This window comes from Olea europaea, chromosome 8 (assembly GCF_002742605.1).
Source record: "Olea europaea var. sylvestris chromosome 8, O_europaea_v1, whole genome shotgun sequence".
NCBI classification, from domain to species: Eukaryota; Viridiplantae; Streptophyta; class Magnoliopsida; order Lamiales; family Oleaceae; genus Olea; species Olea europaea.
The window spans coordinates 12,413,804-12,432,616 of record NC_036244.1 but is presented as its reverse complement, the minus strand read 5'-3'; the positions used below and the strand labels follow the sequence as shown (position 1 = coordinate 12,432,616).

General features: G+C 34.7%; 1 protein-coding gene, 1 long non-coding RNA gene and 1 pseudogene across 2 annotated transcripts; all 3 read left to right on the top strand.

Annotated features, from left to right (window-relative positions):
• The first annotated feature begins 2,998 nt into the window (after window positions 1-2,998).
• LOC111398293 (putative multidrug resistance protein) lies at window positions 2,999-7,877 on the top strand. The gene is made up of 7 exons (XM_023025213.1): window positions 2,999-3,172; window positions 3,416-3,470; window positions 3,849-4,033; window positions 4,149-4,606; window positions 4,761-5,301; window positions 5,387-7,335; window positions 7,502-7,877. Exons 1-7 carry the CDS (start codon window positions 2,999-3,001, stop codon window positions 7,875-7,877), a joined length of 3,738 nt encoding a protein of 1,245 aa, XP_022880981.1.
• A 2,142-nt stretch (window positions 7,878-10,019) lies between these two features.
• On the top strand, window positions 10,020-10,625 carry LOC111399245. Its single transcript, XR_002703608.1, has 2 exons — window positions 10,020-10,155; window positions 10,440-10,625. It is a non-coding gene; the product is annotated as an uncharacterized LOC111399245 (long non-coding RNA).
• A 6,026-nt stretch (window positions 10,626-16,651) lies between these two features.
• The window catches only part of LOC111398824, a 12,972-nt pseudogene continuing 10,810 nt past the window's right edge, over window positions 16,652-18,813 (top strand).

Sequence of the window (18,813 nt, the reverse complement as noted above, 5' to 3'; positions counted from 1 at the left end):
AAACATTAAAGAATTGCAAAAAAATAAAGAAATTAACACCAGATATGTTTTGCCCTTTTAAAAGGGCCCGGATGTTCGGTTTTGCAACCTAATCACCCGTTGAGCATCTTTCACGAGATTAAGCTTTAGATCCACTAGTAACAAACAAGAACAGTGTACAAATGTACGAAGAAATTGGAAATTTCTTCAAGTTTTTCCTTGCCTCTTGACACAACAACACAACACTGCTATTACTCTCACAGATCGCACAAAACAACCATTTCTCTACAAAAAGAACATAACATTATCAATCACAAAGATCGATTTCATCTAAAACAGCTAAACCCTAGTTTTCACTCAGAAAATGAAGGACAGAGAGAAAGATAGAAAGTAAGACGAAGAGCCCTCAAAAAGAATTCTCTAGAATAGTCAAGAAAGGCCAAGACCCAGTGTGTATGTATCCGTTTTCATCCAAACAATTAGAGGGCAGAGACTTAGCCACGTGTACGGCTAATTTTAATCCTTAAAGAGGCATTTTATCAAAACACGTGTTATCATACATGAAATAACCACAGCAACCTGGTGGAGCATTTGGCCCAATTTAAAGAGGCCCACGAAGCCAAGAATCATGTGAGGCAGCCCACAAATTATTAACACTTCTCTGCGAACCTCATGCTCTCTGCAAGTCAGAAGACCATAGTCAATTAAACAGAAGCTAAAACACCCTCCAAATCCCCATAACTCCCATCCTTCTTTATGTCAAAATTCAGTTTTTTAACCAAGAAGTGATTAAGCTCAGAGGCTTTTCTATTTGATCAAGAATGCCTTGAGGAGTGTTTATGTGAGCTTATGTACACTGAGCACTATCAAAGAACACAAAATGCTAGAATCATGTTTATTGCATTGTTTAGTCATGTCTAGTCTTTCATGCTAAACACGTCTATAATATTCTAAAGAAGTCCTGGGATAAAGCTGCTTTCTGTTGATAACTCATCTGCTATTTTTAGAGGTGAAATTAGAACTATATATTTGATGATATATACTCAACATGCCATTTGGTCGTTTGTCTGGTCACAGAAGCTGACGGATAGGCTTATGAGGCTGCAGGTTCTATAACACGTTTTCTTTTAGGTGTGTGTGCCATAAAGTTCTCAAAATCTTCCGCATTATCATCTCTAAAATTTACTTTGAGTTCGTTTTCAATTTGTTTGGCTGGAATTTGAACTTCTATCCATTGCAGGTTTAGGGCTTCTTCTTCCTGCTTTCAAACACTGTTTCGTGAGCAATGTTACTCAGAAGTAATAACGATAGACTATATACTGTTTTAGGTTAGATTCAAATATAGCAATAAATTTCAGCTTAATTCAACTTAAAGAAGCAAAAATGTTGCAAAAACTTGAAAAACTGCAAGTCCTAATAGTATGTAATAACAGTTGAGACAGTATGTAATAACAGTTGAGACCAGGGAAGCAAGCAGTAGGAGCCAAGACAACTATAGACGTCGATTAAAATGACTACAGGAAAACGGATAAATAAAGGAAGTAACTGATTAATTTTAAACAAAATATTCATCAAAAGACTTCATTAGAATGAAAATGTTGTACATAATTCCAATCAGTTCTCAAAATTTTACCTTCTACCTAGAGCAAATTCAGTGTCACTATATCATTGATCTCTACATCAACCTAATACCACCAAAATCACATCAGCAACTACTTATTAAGCATCAAATTCATAGCAATTATTAATCCATGGCTACAGGCCAGCACAAAACTGACTATGAGGAGCGCACCATATGAACCACTGCCCAATTATCAACTGCACGTGATGCTCGTAGCCATGCGCTCCTTTCTGCAACATGGAGAAGATGCAGTATCAGAAAATAATGAGAGTTTTGTTTGATATTTTTTTCTTGAACAATGTTTGACTTTGAAGGAAGAAGGTGAGGGTGGAACAGGAATAATTAACTCAAAAGCTCTTTTAATGTTCTTAAGAAAACATATATGTCCAAGGAGTCATGATTTAAATGGTGAGACCTACCATATGTGCATATAAGACCATTATATTAAAGTTTCTTTCATGACAGAAACCAATGTTCATATTTTCTTTCCTAGTTAGTCTAGCAGGTGAAAGCGGTTAGATTGTGGGCTATTACACAATGGGCTTGAGTGGAGGCAGCCCGATGAAGGAAAATTGAAAATGAATACAAATGCAGCAAGCTAGAGTGAACAAGGATTATGGAGATATTAGTGGTTATTTGAGATTTTCTTGGCTTGGTAGTAGCAGCTAGCTCCAAGAGGGAGAGGATCTTTTTTAATTTGAAGGTAGAAGTAGTTAGCTCTTCTCAAAGGCCAATGGCCTAGCAATTAATGTGGCTGAGTACAATGCTCGAATCCATCTCTTCACTAGGTGTTGGTGCTCTAATACTACCTTGTTCAGGGAACATGATGGCCAAAGTGTGAATTGTTAACCATTAACAAGTACTACTGTGAAGTGGTTCATGCTCACCTCATGTCAGAATTCACAATCTAACAAGAGTTTGAAACCTATAGGTATATTTTTTAAGTTGACATTTTTTGCTATTTAATTGACCTACCCCTTTACCGACTAAAAAACCCAAGATGCTCGACGGATGGACCAACCTTTTACAGTTTAAATTTTTAAATGAAAATGAAGTTTAAACATTGAAACATTGTTATCTATTCAGAGCCTCAAGTTGTACAATATTCCATGTTTTGTTTTAACTTTTTTGTCTTTAGGTCAATTGAGTCGAGTAAACATTTTAAATTAATAACCTGGAAAGTAGTTTGAGTTTTCAAGGTCTTTCCTCCCAAAAGGGCGGCAATTCTCAATGGATATACCTCTCACAATATCTGCAAGGCTAAGATGTGATTCAGGAACGAAAATAGCTATAAAAACCATTAACAGCAAAAGCACCAAACAGATTAAGGTGCCAGCTATATAGCCACGTTTCAATATTGGTGCATTTAGTATGTTATATTGGCCCTCGTAGACAAAAATGGGAGGCCTTTTCAGGTATGCTGATGGTGTTGACAAGTTGCTGATGTTTATTGGTATTTTAGGATGCTTGGGAGATTCATTGGCAGATCCATTGGCCATGTCTGTTCTGAGTTCAGCCTTAGATGCTTTTGGAAGTGCAGATCAGTCTATTGCCAAAGGGGCCGTAAATAAGGTACGTTGAAGACAAAGTATAAGTTGAAAAATGAGTTCGTCTCAAGTAGTTTAACAAGGTATTAGAGTAGCTAAAAGACTTGGGTTCAAGTCTTGCGGTTACCCATTTACAAAAGTTGTCTATGTGTCAGACCTTTGGCGAAAGATGAATCCAACCTGTACATGATGAACTAATTCAACAATTAACGTAGAATTCTTGTTGAAACCTCACTTTGATTTCATTTCTACTTGTGTTTTTGTCCAGTATGCACTCCAGCTTCTGTATGTTGCTCTTGGAGCAGGATTTGCTGCTTTTCTAGGTATGGCAACTCTCTCAAGAAATTTGTGGAGGGCTGTTAGTAGAGAGAATAATTCTTAGCTGATTTATCACTTTTTGCTGAGCTATTAAATTGTGTTCACTTCCTATTGGAGAAAAAAGAGACAAGTGCTTTGCATTCAACAATTTAAGGTCTGAGATCGTATTAGTCGTATAAAACTGCAACTTCTCCCAGCACTATCGTAACTGTGCGTGAACTTGTTCATTGTATGACATATATATTTTAGGCGTAAACAATATCAACTGATAACGACTTCACTTGGCCACCAAAAATCATGAAAAATTGGAATTCATCTAAAAGTTCAAAAGCATGTTGATTGTTGATCATTTTCTTTATTTACATTGCTTTTCGCATTTGTAGAAGGAGTTTGCTGGACAAGAACTGCTGAGAGGCAAACTTCTCGTGTACGGACAAAATACTTAAAATCGGTCCTTAGACAAGAAGTTAGTTTCTTTGACAACCAAGATGCCTCATCGACCACCTTTCAAGTTGTCTCAAACATTTCTGCTGATGCCCACTCGATTCAAGATGCTATAGCTGAAAAGGTTCCTTATTTTTTTCGATTATCATTTTGTCAATAACCTGGTTTTCTTCCTCTTGTAGTTAAAGCAAAAGGCTGTTTCTTCCCTCTTTTGAGTTATTTTCTTTTACTTGACGTAGATACCTACCTGTCTGGCTCAGCTCTGTTCATTCATGTTCAACCTAATAGTTGCCGTCCTACTTTCATGGCGATTGGCATTGGCGTCTCTTCCATTTGCAATAGGGTTTATAGCCCCCGGGGTGGGGTTCGGAAAATATATGATGGACCTAGGAATCAGGAGTAATGATGCTTATGTGGTTGCAGGTGGTATTGCCGAACAGGCAATATCATCTATCCGAACTGTCTATTCGTATGTTGGCGAGCATCAAACACTCGATAAATTTAGCCATTCTCTTCATGAAAGTATGAACCTTGGGATAAAGCAAGGACTAGCGAAGGGGTTGATGATAGGGAGCATGGCAACAATTTTTGTAACGTGGGCATTTCAATCTTGGTATGGGAGCAATCTTGTCATTGAAAGAGGAGAAAGTGGTGGCCACGTTTCTGTATCAGCAATTTGTATCATCCTTGCAGGAATGTGAGTTCCTTTCCTTTTATTATGTTAGTGGTATAGAGGTTTTAAACTAAATACAACACTCAGAGATGAGTACAAGTACATTGCTAAACCTGAGTAAGAAAACACGTAAAACTGAAGATGTTCATACATATTTCACCTTTCTTGTAAATTGCAGGTCCTGTATGAGTGCACTTCCTAATCTCCCATTTATCACAGAGGCATCAACTGCTGCAAAAAGAATTTTTGAGATGATTGACTCTATCCCGAAAATAGACACCGAAAATACCAAGGGGAAAGTTTTAGCAAATGCAAGAGGGCAAATTGTGTTTAGAGAAGTTCATTTTAGTTATCCATCAAGAAAGGAAATGGTTATCCTCCAGGGTCTCAATCTTCTCATAGAAGCTGGTAAGACAGTGGGTCTTGTGGGAGAAAGTGGTTCGGGCAAATCAACTATCATTTCATTGATTGAAAGGTTTTATGACCCCGTCTTTGGAGATATACTACTTGATGGGCACAGAATAAAAAAACTCCAGTTGAAATGGTTAAGATGCCAAATTGGGCTGGTAAATCAACAGCCAATTTTATTTGCAACATCCATAAAGGAAAATATACTGTTTGGGAAGGAAGATGCTACAATGGAACTGGTTATAACTGCGGCCAAGGCTGCAAATGCACATGACTTCATCAAAAATTTACCAGAAGGATATGATACTCAAGTTAGCCATTCTTCATGCTTCTACATTTTATAGTATTTTTCTTGTTATTTCCCTCGAGTTTATAATAATTTTAGTAAAATCTCAGGTGGGGGAGTTTGGAGTTCAGTTATCAGGAGGGCAAAAGCAAAGGATAGCAATAGCAAGGGCATTGCTTAAAGATCCGAGAATCCTTTTGCTTGATGAAGCTACTAGTGCATTGGATGCACATTCTGAAAGCATAGTACAGGCAGCCATTGACCAGGCTTCTATTGGAAAAACAACAATTATCATTGCTCATCGCCTCACCACAATCCGTAATGTCAACAAGATTGTTGTACTTCAATCCGGGAGAGTTGTTGAATCAGGGTCTCATGATGAGTTGATGCAAATAAATAATGGGGATGGTGGATTTTACTCTGAAATGGTGAAAGTGCAACTATCAGCCATAAATGATAAGCCTTTGGATGGTCTACCCCAACCAATTGAGGGAATATACCGTATGAAGACAACATATGCCCACAGTCCCATGTCCCCTTTCAGTTTAAGCAAGCAAAACAGGGCAGCTCTGACCATTCACTCTAAGGCTCCATCAATTTGGAACAGTCCCTCATCCACCTTTAGCGATTATTATCAAAACAATGTTGATAAATTGGAGAGTTATCCGTCTCCAAGTCCTTGGCAGTTATTTCAAATGAATGCACTAGAGTGGAAGAGAGCTTTGCTTGGATGTCTAGGCGCTATTGTCTTTGGTGCAATCCAGCCAATTCATGCCTATTTCATGGGTGCAATGGTCTCGTTATACTTCATAAACGATAGCTCAAAAATAAAATCCCAGACCAGGTTGTACTGCATCATCTATTTATGTATAGGAGTTATCAGCTTCTTTGCCAGTGTACTCCAGCATTATAATTTTGCAATTATGGGAGAGAGATTAACAAGGAGGGTACGGGAAAAATTTCTTGAAAATGTTCTTACTTTTGAGGTTGGGTGGTTTGATCTAGATCAGAATACAAGTGCTGCTATTTGTGCATTATTGTCGACTGAAGCCAATATAGTTCGATCTCTTGTTGGAGATCGCATGTCATTAGTGGTTCAGGCCTTTACAACTGTTGCTCTTGCCTTTTTGCTTGGGCTAATCGTGGCATGGAGAGTTGCAAGTGTTACCATGGCAATACAACCTTTTATTATTGCTAGCTTCTACTTGAAAAGTGTTATGATGAAAAAAATGTCGGAAAATGCCAAGAAAGAGCAAAATGAAGGAAGCCAACTAGCAATTGAAGCTGTTGTCAATCACAGGACAATCACCGCATTTTCTTCTCAGAAACATATTCTCAATATCTTTGCAGCAACACTGAAGGGCCCACGTAAACAAAGCATAAAACAGTCATGGTTTAATGGAGTAGGCTTGTTTACCTCTCAATTCCTAAAAACAGCTTCTGTAGCTTTGACATTTTGGTATGGCGGGACTCTAATGAACAAGGGATTATTAAGAGCGAAGGATCTATTTCTGGTTTTCTTCATTTTGATGAGTACCGGTAAGAATGTAGCAGATGCAGGAACCATGACATCAGATTTGTCAAAAGGTAGCAACGCCATCCAATCTACTTTTGCAGTTCTTGATAGGAAAAGCAAGATTGAGCCTAACAACCCTGAAGGTTCCAAGATAGAAAAATTGCTGAGGGGCACGATAGAATTAAAGAATGTTTTCTTTTCGTATCCCTCCAGGCCAGAGCAGATGATCTTACAGAATCTTAATCTCAGGATTGAAGCTGGAAAAACAGTGGCTCTTGTAGGACAGAGTGGTTCAGGCAAATCCACTATTTTCAGCTTGATCGAGAGATTCTATGATCCAACAAAAGGATCAGTTCTTATAGACAACCACGATGTCAAAAGCTACAACTTACGAGATTTAAGATCACATATTGCACTTGTGAGTCAAGAACCGACTCTTTTTGCAGGAACCATCCATGAAAATATAGTTTACGGAAAAGCGGACGCCACAGAAGGTGAAATCAAAGAAGCTGCAATTCTGGCAAATGCTCATAAATTTATAAGGTGTGGTATCATCATCCTGCTTCTTGACACCTAGTCCACGTGTAATCCTCGATAGAACTGTATAATATAATAAACTTGATTTTAACTTCTTTTTCTTTGTATACTATCCAATACTATCCGATCCTCCTTGTCTAATATAGAGTGACACATCGTACTTCTAATGCAGTTCAATGAAGGACGGATATCGAACTAACTGTGGTGAGAGAGGAGTCCAGCTTTCGGGGGGACAAAAGCAGCGGATTGCACTTGCTCGGGCAATTCTGAAAAATCCATCAATCCTTCTCCTGGATGAAGCAACCAGTGCTCTGGATGGTTTGTCTGAAAATCTAGTCCAAGAAGCATTGGAGAAAATGATGGTTGGCAGGACTTGTGTAATTGTAGCTCATCGTTTATCAACAATACAGAAGGCAGATTGCATCATGGTGATCAAGAATGGAAAGATTGTGGAAGAAGGATCACATCAAGAACTTCTTGCTGCTAGAGATCATGGAGCATACTATTCATTAATCAAGTTACAACACTCCCTCTTTAGTGAGCCTTGAGTAGGATATTTAAAATCTAGGTAACTTATACAGGGATCATTACATTGCCGTTGGGAAATATTTAGACCCAAACATGTGGAATTAACACAATAACAAGCAACAAGTCACTTTTATTGTCTCTAGATGATTATTAAGAATAATCAATATTAAACTCTAAGTTTAAACAATCACAAAAATTCTAATAAAAAATAAAGTAAATAACACCAGATATGATGTTGAAGAAAAACACGTTTAAAAAAACCATAAAACAAACTTGTCAGTAAAATTTACTAGAAAAGTTAATTTACAATTGATTTAGACATTGTTAAATCTTATTCGACTCTGACCACCCAACTTGTAAATTACCGAAGAATTCTTCGATTGTACGACCTGTGCTTCTTAGCAACTCTGAACTAGTTTTTATTTTCTAGTGAATAACGAAGAACGAACTTGTTCCGGAGTGTTGGAACTCCAAGTACCTCTTCTCCAACTTCAAAACTTTAAAGGCTTATAGGTGAATTTAAGGATTTTTGGTCGTTGATCTTTAGATCTTCTATCTTGATCTTTTAATTGAATCAAGAGAATTATGGAATTGTTGATCGATCTTTGTAGGACGTTCTCTTAAATATATAATGGCTCAATCAATGGCACATAGATAGTTTTGGATGAAATATAGCTTGGGATATATAATATGAAGTATTTGAGGTGGTTTAGGATTGTAAAAAGGGCTAAAAATTGCGAAATTGTAACATCCCGAAAATTTTAGAATAAAAACATATTTGTTTTATATGTTATATTTCAAAAGTTGAGGGACTAAGATGTAATATATTTTAAATTCTTATGTTTTGAGTCAAATAATTAAATTTGATCGATACTGGGCTCATTGGGTAGCTTGTAATTAATTATGCATTTTAGACTTGAGAAAAAGTTAATTTGAATAAGTTATAGCCAAGATTTTATAGTTCTAAAGTTTTAAGCTTTATTGTTAATGAAATTGGTAAGTAATATTATTTTAAATAATATGTATAGCCACGTGTGCTTTAGATTAAGGATTAATTCGCTTAGTTTCCCTTATTAGTTAGCTAGGGAAGGATTTGGAATCAGGCATAAGTAAACTAGAATTTATGTGATTAAGTCCCATTGCAATCAAATTCTATTAAAGTTCTCCACTTTTGCTCTCGGTTTGACCAAAGAAAATAAACGTAAATTAAATAAGAGTTTTATTAGTTATATTGTTCGTTTGTATTAAAATAAATTAAGCCTTGTATCCTATGCAATTAGGAGTCCAACTTATTTTAATGTGTGCATGCATGGAGAATGGTAACTTAATTGGAAATAAATTAATTCAAGGAAATGTATTTAATATGTATTTTTTTTAAGATAATTAGCAAATTAAGATTATAATATTTTATTATATAATCACGTTAATCTTTATTTGCAAAACATGGAATAATGTCTAATTCTGTTTTCCCAATTGAAACCTATTATAACAAAATTAGTTTTCTTGATTAGCAAAAGGCCGTGTCTTTTGAGATAATTAGGAAAAGAATGTAATATTTTAGTTATATAATCTTGATTATCTTTAATTTGAAAAAAAGATTTAACCACATCCAATTCTGTTATCCCATCCACTATAACAAAATCATTTTTGGCTATTGATGTACACATGCATCCTATCAAATCTGTTTAAGCTCACAGTAATCAAAATGTGTCCCTTTTCGTTTTGGCATGTGAATTGGTTGGGTTTTCATAAACTGTGATCTCGTATATAATATATGAAATGAGATTATAATTTTTTTTAAATTCAAATAAATTTGTTATAGAATTATTTTATGTGCGATTGACTTATCTTCAAGTTGAGAATATATCTAATCCAATCTTAATCAAATTTTTTGGTTTAAATCACAAAAGGATATATGTAACAAATTTTGTTTATATGGCATGTGGATAAATATGGTTAGTAATTTAAAGAAAATCGTATATGGATAGAGTGATCAATATTTGAAATTTAAAATCCAAGCAAATTATCCTATTCCTTATCAACTACCTTATGTTTGCCTATAAATACTGAAGCCATACACATGTTTTTGCCATCAACCCCATTCCTTTATTTTGATTTCATTCTTTAAGTTCAGCAAAAACCCCCTATTATATTCATATTCTACCAAAATCATAATTCTCTTTGCCTCTTTAATCACATCTATTGCATGCACATACACGGCAACAATTGCGTTGATAGAAAATAAACATTTGGAGCGTGATTCTTGGATCTTGTTTTCAAAATTCGTAGATTAACGAGGTAGGATACTATGTGCAAGTGATATGTCCTTGCAATATTATGATTTTTATACGTGATTTATTTCATGAAATGCTAATTGACCTACGGGTCCCTATGAAATGAAATGTGAGATCGCCTTCGGGTCTTCTCAAATGTACTAGAGCTTTCGATTGGTCACCGATTGATTTTGATGAAACGATGGTATGGAATGTTATAGATTCATGTTTTAAAAGTTATCATATTGTTTTGGACGCACGTATCCTACTGAGTATAAATTACTCACTCCTTCCATTTTAACTTTTCAGGTCAGATTGGTCAACGTGGATGGTGGCTGAGTGGTGCGCAGGTTGCCAAGTAAAAGAAATTTTTAGGAATCCATAATAAATTTGTTAGGGCATTTTATGTTTCTCTTCAATTCCATTCATGACGCTATGTTTATTTGATTCAGTATTTGAGTTTCAATAAATTAAGGTATTAAATTTTAAATTTTATTCCGCTTGATGTATGATTATGGAATGATATCGGTAACTCCTCAAATTTTAAGTCAATAAATATTTGGGGCGTTACAGAAATAGGGTTCACCATGTAACACGGCCGCTTGAACGCCATTGGGGGCACCCAGAGAGTGCTCACAATTTGTTTTGGGCGCTTAAGCGTCTAGAGGGCAGCCAGCGAGCTTATTCTGCGCAGTTGTTGATATTATTGGTATGTCTTTCTTTTTCGATTGAATTGAGGTGATTTACAATGCAATGCAGAGCTAAATCCAAGGACAACAATGAAATAACATTTTTAAAATTTGAATGTTTTCTACATGAGAAATGCATCGCAACTCAAGACTAAGAATTTGGCGCATGACTTATGCGACACTTTGACATTCCTTTGACTTCTAATCGCATCCCATTGATCATATGTGAGCTTATTGGACATCTTTGAGCTCTTTGACTCCTTTAAGATCCATACTACCAACCCATTGACTTTTTGACTTTTATTACAACACTACTTTTATTTTGTCTAAGGAATAACCAATTACAAATAGAGACCTAACAATTACTTTTAACATGTTTCACAGTAGACTTAACTATTGAAGTCATTATTTGTTAGTAATCAAAGTCGTGCTGATCAACAAACAGTAAGCTGCAATATATACTAAAGCTCAGAACTGCTACAATATTACTCTTAAAGAAAATATTAAAAGTGAGATTTATGCACAATGTGAATGTCAGTTTCAAGACAACAAAAATAGCTAACAAGGGCAGATCCATTGGGCTGTAGCTATCTAACTACAAGGCTCAATCTTTTGTGAATACTTGGATTTTGTGATGGCTAGATACCGACCAATGGCCCTTATAATCAACATTATAGTACACATATCACACGTTACAAAGCATTAAGCGAGAAAGACACTATCTAAGAAAAAAAAGAAAAGAGTTATGATCAATTTATTTATACTGTCACTTCCCACAAATTATTGACCTCATGTAGGGGTGGAGCCAGAAAATAATGTTGGGATGGGCTGAAATTAATTATTATTATTATTATTATTATTTTTTTTTTTTTGTGGAACTTATGCCACAAGAAATTGGGTTTCGGAGGCTATTTTCATAACATTCACAATAAAAAGTATACGACACTCAATGAAATAAAGAGTTTAGATGTCTCACATTAATATATTCCATTAAATCTGTGTGTGTGTGTGTGTGTGTATTTATTTATTTATTATTATTATTTTTTTTACCAAACACTTACCTTAAAAATTATAAACTAACCGAACCATGATAGAAATAAGCAAAAATACATATCCACCAATGAAAAAAAAAAAAAATACTTAATGAGTACTCTTTTAGTACCTTTGACAACCAAACTTTTGGAACAATTGAAAGCTTGATCGAAACATACAATCAATAATATATCACTATAATCCATATTTTATTATCTCAAAATATTATTTGGTGTTTTCATCGATCTTCTATATGACCACAATTCAAAGTGAGTGAAAAATCTCAATAAAAGTAAGAAAAATCAACTAAGAGTTTCAAGGGTTTAAGAAATTTAATTTAATTCACGTCCATTTTTTGCTCGATTTCAAGAATATACTCATACATAGGTTACTTTATAAATAAATAAATAAATTTTTTGTCAATATTTAAATCTATAGTAAGTTATTTATTTTGATCATAATATCTAATTTATGGTCAAAGTAAGTATTTTTTTTTAATAAATATGAATTAGCAATAAATGAAAATGTAGAAATTAAAAAAATGAGTTACTTTTAAATTTAGGAAAATATGTAATGTCTCTAACTATTAAAATCACTTTTAGATCTAATCAATACAAATTATCTATAATAAATTACTTAATGATTATAAGTAAATTATTGTCAGACATGCATTAAATAGAATATCTAATTTGACAATAAAATATTCACATTTTATGAATGTCATGAAAAGAGTGATTAATAATTATAGTGTCTTTTATACAATTTAAATAATTGAGCATTGGATTTGGATTGGTGTCCAAACTAGAGCTGAACTATGCTAATATTTGGACCAAAATTCTACAATTTCTTAGTTTTTTATATGGGTTGGGGAGCAATGCTGGGCCCCCACTACCTCCGCCCCTGACCTCAAGTATACACATTAAGTTCATACATGCCTAAAAGATAATAGAAAAAGGAGAGATAGACATTAGAAAATGAATTGCGTCATCAGGGGAGGAGCTCAAAGAAAATAATTGTGGGGGGCAAAATTTGAAAATTATAAGGATTTTCTCTCTCTCTCTCTCTCTCTCTCTCTCAAATCTTGAAAAAACCGCAGGCAAAATAACATATTTGAAATTTATTGTGGCGGCAATGGTCTGTAAGTCTGCCCTTGTGCGCCATATCGCTCATGCATCTATACTCACATGTTCACTATATTCTATTCGAGTATGTTGATATACGAAATTTCTCATTTTCCAGATTAATGTGATAAGTAAAGCTAATAATAATGATGCCTATGGCTGTATGATTGAGAGTATCATTGGACACCCGAGGCAGAGGTGTCATTTTGAATAATAGCTATCATTGGAAACCAACAATAGCTATCAGCCCAAGAAAAAGATGCCGGCTGAATTTGAATAATACGTATTTCGAGCCAGTCCATATGAAAGAAGGTTTGAGCAGTAGAAGAACTCATAATGCAGCTTCCACCAATCACCTTCTTGGGAATGATAATTCATTATTTACAAGCTGAACAATGCAAAGCGTGTTTGGTTTGAATAAGCTTAAAAATTTCATTTTAAGTAACTTTTAAGTTTTAGTATTAAAATGGAACATTTTTTGTTCGAAGAAAAATAAAAGTAAAGTTATCAAGCCATTGACACTCACTCAAAATTGACTTTACTGCATATTTGGCTAAGTTTAAAAGTTTACACTTAGGTAAGTTTACTCGAAATTAGTAGTTTTAAAATAAGTTATTGTGAAAACATTTTTGTTTGAAAAGTAGGAAGAAATAACTTATTTAAACATGCCACAAAATAAAATCTACTAAAGAATAAGTGTAACTGTTATGCAGAAAACTGAAACCGGATTAATCAAATACCAATTTGTGGTAGAAAATATGAGATTATAGGCATAATTTGAAATAAATATCACAAAAAGCACAATAATAATGTAATTTGCAAAGAAATGATGTTTTATTATAATATGGTAAAAAAATACAAAGATTTTGTGCTTACAATATTTCTAACTTGATCTACAACATAATAAAAAGCTAACTACATATAGGGATTAAGTAGGGGGTGTTCAAACCCTATTAATAGAGTTATAGACAAAAAGAAATGCTCATAATGCAAAAAACGAGCTTGGACCAAACGAATCACTGCTCGGGCACCAAGCAAATAGCATTAGAGCAGTTAGAGCGCCAGGCTAGCGCCAAGTAGACGCCAGCTCTCTACACAGAATTTCGATGATGTTGCTCGAGCAGTAGGCCAGCAGCTAGCTAGTGGAAAAGAGCTGAAAATTTCTCTCTAATCCATAGCTTGATTTTTCAAGTCGATCACAAATCATAACTTTTAATTGAGCTTCCAATTAGAACTTCAACTGGAATTTGCCAAATAGAATCTGGGTTACACCCATATTCTAACAAACCCCACTTTTGACACAAATTCTATTGCAATGAACAAATTTCAAAGATTTTCTACAAAGAAACCCATACGAAATCCTCCATAAAAGATTTCCAATTGAAAATAATTTTCATCTCTGACATCCCAACTAGGGACAAAAGTTATAAAATGATTATAAAATAGGGCTAAAACAAGCCTCGTAACAAAATCACAGTTGAATGCATTATTAGAAGGATCTTTGTTATAATCAACACCCCTAATCTTATTCAAACCATCATCTAAATCAGCAAAATTGTACTTGTGGAGTCTTATGGCAAGAAAGGGTTTGTTAGTGGTAACTAAAAATAATGACATCGCTAATAATGGTGGCAAAGCGAATTTACCCATAACTTTTAAATTCAACTGTGAAGTATTCTTTAAAGAAGATCCAAATTAGACTCCAATTGTATAGAATCCAACTCCAAATCCACCCAAATTCTTAAAATATGTCAATTGCTCTGAGATTTTGCATAACACTGCAAGACATATAAATAAGATTTTCTAGGTTTCCTTAACAAAGCACTGGCTCATTTTCTAACATTCAGGACTCCTCATTCAACAGTGCACTTGTATCCTTTTGAATCAAAAGTACTTAAAGAGGTAAGATTTTTCCTCAGATCTAGAACGTGACTCATTGCATTAAGTGTTCTAACCGTCTCATCACATATCTTTATTCTGACACGACGCTATTCAACAAGATGTATTATTCCCATCACCACAATACTTTTTGAAACTTCTTTATATGTTGAAAATAGTCCCCAATTAGGATACATATGGAAAGTGTAAGCTGTATCAAGAATTCAAGTCTCGTCAGGTTTGGAGTTATAGTCTATTAGGATTTTTCTGCAATACTTACTTTTCTTAAAGTTTCTGATTGTAGATTTGGAGTCTATTTTGCTTTATCGTACAACTTATAACAATCATTTATTAAATGCCCATTTTTCTTGCAATTTACAAAATTTGAAGTTAGATTTTGGCTTCCCTCTTGCACGATCACTATCAATAATAAGGCCACCTCTATGAACCTTAGATACAACAAGATGCTTTATCTTTTCTTTGAATAAAGAGCATCGTAGATTTCTTTGATGAGAGTATCATGATTATATAAATCTATGTCTCTAAAAGACATGTATAAAGCGGGTAATGAACATAATAAAATCATTCACAAATATTCTTATTTTTATTTGACCTCTAAAGTCTCCAAATCAGCGATGATTTCCTTAAAGGTAGCTAGGCGATCCTTAAGGGATGTATATTCTATCATACGATGATAATGTAGACTTTACTTCAAATATATTTGCTAGTAAGATTATTCATCATGTATAATTGCTCTAATTTTAACCACAATGCTGCATCTGACTTCTCCATCAACACATCCTGAAAAATATAAATTGAAAGATGAAAATGTATTTGAATAGGGCCTTTCGATCCCTCCATTATTTTTCCTTCGAAGTTCAAGTTGTGGGCATCTTATCAAATCCCAATCACGCGTCGTCCAAATCCATCCGAACAAGTACTACTCGCATCTTTACATACCACAAAGAAAATCTTATATTGCGATCTAATAGTGAAATATTATACTTCGTAGTTTCCATCACGAAAGATCAAGTTTAGCTCTTAACATTATCAAATCCTCGATCTTCCTAAGAATTGCAAAACCAAAAGCTTTGATATCAATTTGTTATGTAGAAAACTGGAATTGGATTAATCTAATATTAATTTGTTGGAGGAAATACGAGATTATAGGCACAATATGAAATAAAGATCACAAAAAAGTAAGAACAATGTAATTTGCAGCGGATGGAGATTTTGTTATAATATGAAGAAAGAATATAAAGATTTTGTGTTTACAATGTTTCTAACTTGATCTAAATCACAATGAAGAGCCAACTATATATAAAGAACAAATAAAGGATGTTCAAACCCTAATAGTAGAGTTATAGATGGAAATGAACGATCAAAACTCGTCAAAAAGTGAAAATGGGCCTGGGCCAGATGAGCTGCCACTCGAGTGTCAAGAAGGAGGCAAGTGGGCGTAGCTCTTTGCATAGGGTTTCGACGGTGTCACTTGAGCGGTAGGCTTGCGGACAGCTAGTGGAAAAGCGTTGAAAATTTCTCAATGGTCCATATTTTGACCTCTTTAATTCCAACACAAATTCTAACTCCTAATTGGGCTTTTAAACGGAACTTTAACTAGAATTTTGCAAATTAAATTTCGAATAGGACTCCAAATAGAATTAGGGTCACCCCCTAATTCTAATAGTAACTTACTCTTTTGTTTAGACAAAGATGGTTCAATGCAAAAGGAAATTGGAGTTCTATGTCGACCAGTTTGTGTGCGTATATATGGGGATATCTGATATGCAAATTACTGAAAATGGGGAGCCTTTTCAGGCATGTTGATAGTGTCGATAAGTTGCTAATGTTTATTGGTTTTTTTGGGCTGTTTGGGATATTCTTTGGCTACTCCACTGACTATGTATGTTCTAAGTGGAGCCTTAAACTCATTAAGAACTATTGATCAATCTATTGCCAAGGCAGTGGTCAATAAGGTACATATATTTTAATTGCCTTCTGGCTCTTGTGGTTTCTGTTGGAATTTGGAATAGAAATCGTACGTAAAATTCACTATGCAGACTAAGCTAATATTTCTACCATATAAAGGGTTTAAAGGGCTGGTTTTGGATGGATGATCAGGGTTTTGAGAACCTTGTACTCTTATTCTCTATTAGTAGCGTTTGCTAGCTCTCATGTTGTGGCGAACCATTGTTAATTTGTGTGTTTGCTTTTCTTGTTTTTAAAGTTTCATGTTGTTTATTGCTGCTTTTGTAAGAAGGGATTAAACCTTAATCTCTAGCATTTGTTACTGATATAATAAAACTCAAGAAATATACCAAGAATTTTTAGATCTCACATAGAGAAAATTGGCCAAGAAACTGGACCAAAACAACTACACGGTTCAATCAATGTTTGGGCTCAGAAATTATCATTGTACCCTTCTGTACAATGTTAAAGACACCAAAAACACACCCAAACCCACAAAAGGAATCCGAACGCAGCTACTTCAACAAGCCAAAATGAAAAACCTCTAAACTGACTTCACTAACTCCTTTAAGAAATGAATCACTAAGATTTATTGTTCACACAGAAAGAATCGATTTCCAAATTACAGAGAACTTGGAGGAAAATGCACAAAGAAGACGAAGGAGTAGAGAAGCAGAGAGAAGGACTCGATTCTAGAGAGTTCAAGAGTTACCAGAAAATATCACACGGTCAACTAGGGCAACCACCAAAGGTCCCTTATATTGAAGACAACATCATCGTAGATCAGCTGGGTGATCGAATGGCTCGGAGTAGCACACGTGGCCTCATGTTGGGCTCGGGTAGTTGGGCCTCTACCTTTGAATTATCGGGCAATGGAAATATAATACCAGCAATGGGCTAAGACCTTTTCATCACGGCCCATTGATTGAATTGGATTTTAGCATCACAATCCAAACAATCTCCACCTTGATGCCAATGACCATCAGGCACACTACAGAGACACAAAACAGATTCATTTTCTTCTTTAAGTTCCACAGATCATTGCACCAAGAGGTTCATTTTACTTGCATTACCACAAAGGTTATCCCATATCAATTTTCAGCATTTTCAAACAAGATCTAAACTTGTTAAGAGGCAGTACCTTGGTTCCCATATCAGCAAGATTAAATTCAGTTGGGATCTTTTCAAGTACAACAGATTCTTTTTGAATTATGTCTCTTATAAAATGCATTCTAACATCTATATACTTGGTCCTTTCATGAAATACGAGATTTTTACATAGATGAATTGCACTTTGACTATCTGAGTAAACTACAATAGGTTGTGACAGAACATTAATTTCACATAACAAACCTTTAAGCCATAATGCTTCTTTTATGACTTCAGTGGCTGCCACATATTCTGCTTCAGTGGTTGAAAGTGCAACAATAGGCTGTAATTGTGATTTCCAATTCACACAAGTGCCACACAAAGTAAACATATAAGATGTGGTTGATTTTTTATTGTCCCTGTCCTCAGCATAATCTGAATCTGCAAACCCCTTTAATATAACATCTTCTTTACAAGGATTACAACATAAACCTAAGTTAGATGTTCCTTTTAGATACCTAAGTAACCATTTTAAGGCTGTCCAATGTTCAGGGCCAGGATTGGCCATAAATCTACTTAGGGTACTAATAGCATGAGCTACATCAGGTCTGGTACACATCATAGTGTACATAACAGACCCCAAGCATTAGCATAGGGGACCTTTTGCATGTATTTCACATCAGATTCATCAACTGGACACTAATCTTTACTCAATTTAAAATGACTTACAAGTGGTAAAGTGACAGTTTTTGATTCATACATGGAATATTTAGATAAGACTTTTTCAACATAGGCAGATTGTGATAGAAAAAGAACCTGTTTGGATCTATTTCTCTTAATATCCATACCTAAAATTCTTCTAGCATGTCCCAAGTCTTTCATTTCAAATTCAGAGCATAAAGATCT

What these genes read in the sequence shown, in the direction of transcription:
- LOC111398293 (XM_023025213.1), top strand. Translation starts at nt 2,999, where the DNA reads ATGGGAGGCCTTTTCAGGTATGCTGATGGTGTTGACAAGTTGCTGATG. An exon ending in CCAAAGGGGCCGTAAATAAG is followed by an intron (nt 3,173 to 3,415) that starts GTACGTTGAAGA and finishes GTTTTTGTCCAG; the next exon opens with TATGCACTCCAGCTTCTGTA. An exon ending in TGTATCATCCTTGCAGGAAT is followed by an intron (nt 4,607 to 4,760) that starts GTGAGTTCCTTT and finishes TGTAAATTGCAG; the next exon opens with GTCCTGTATGAGTGCACTTC.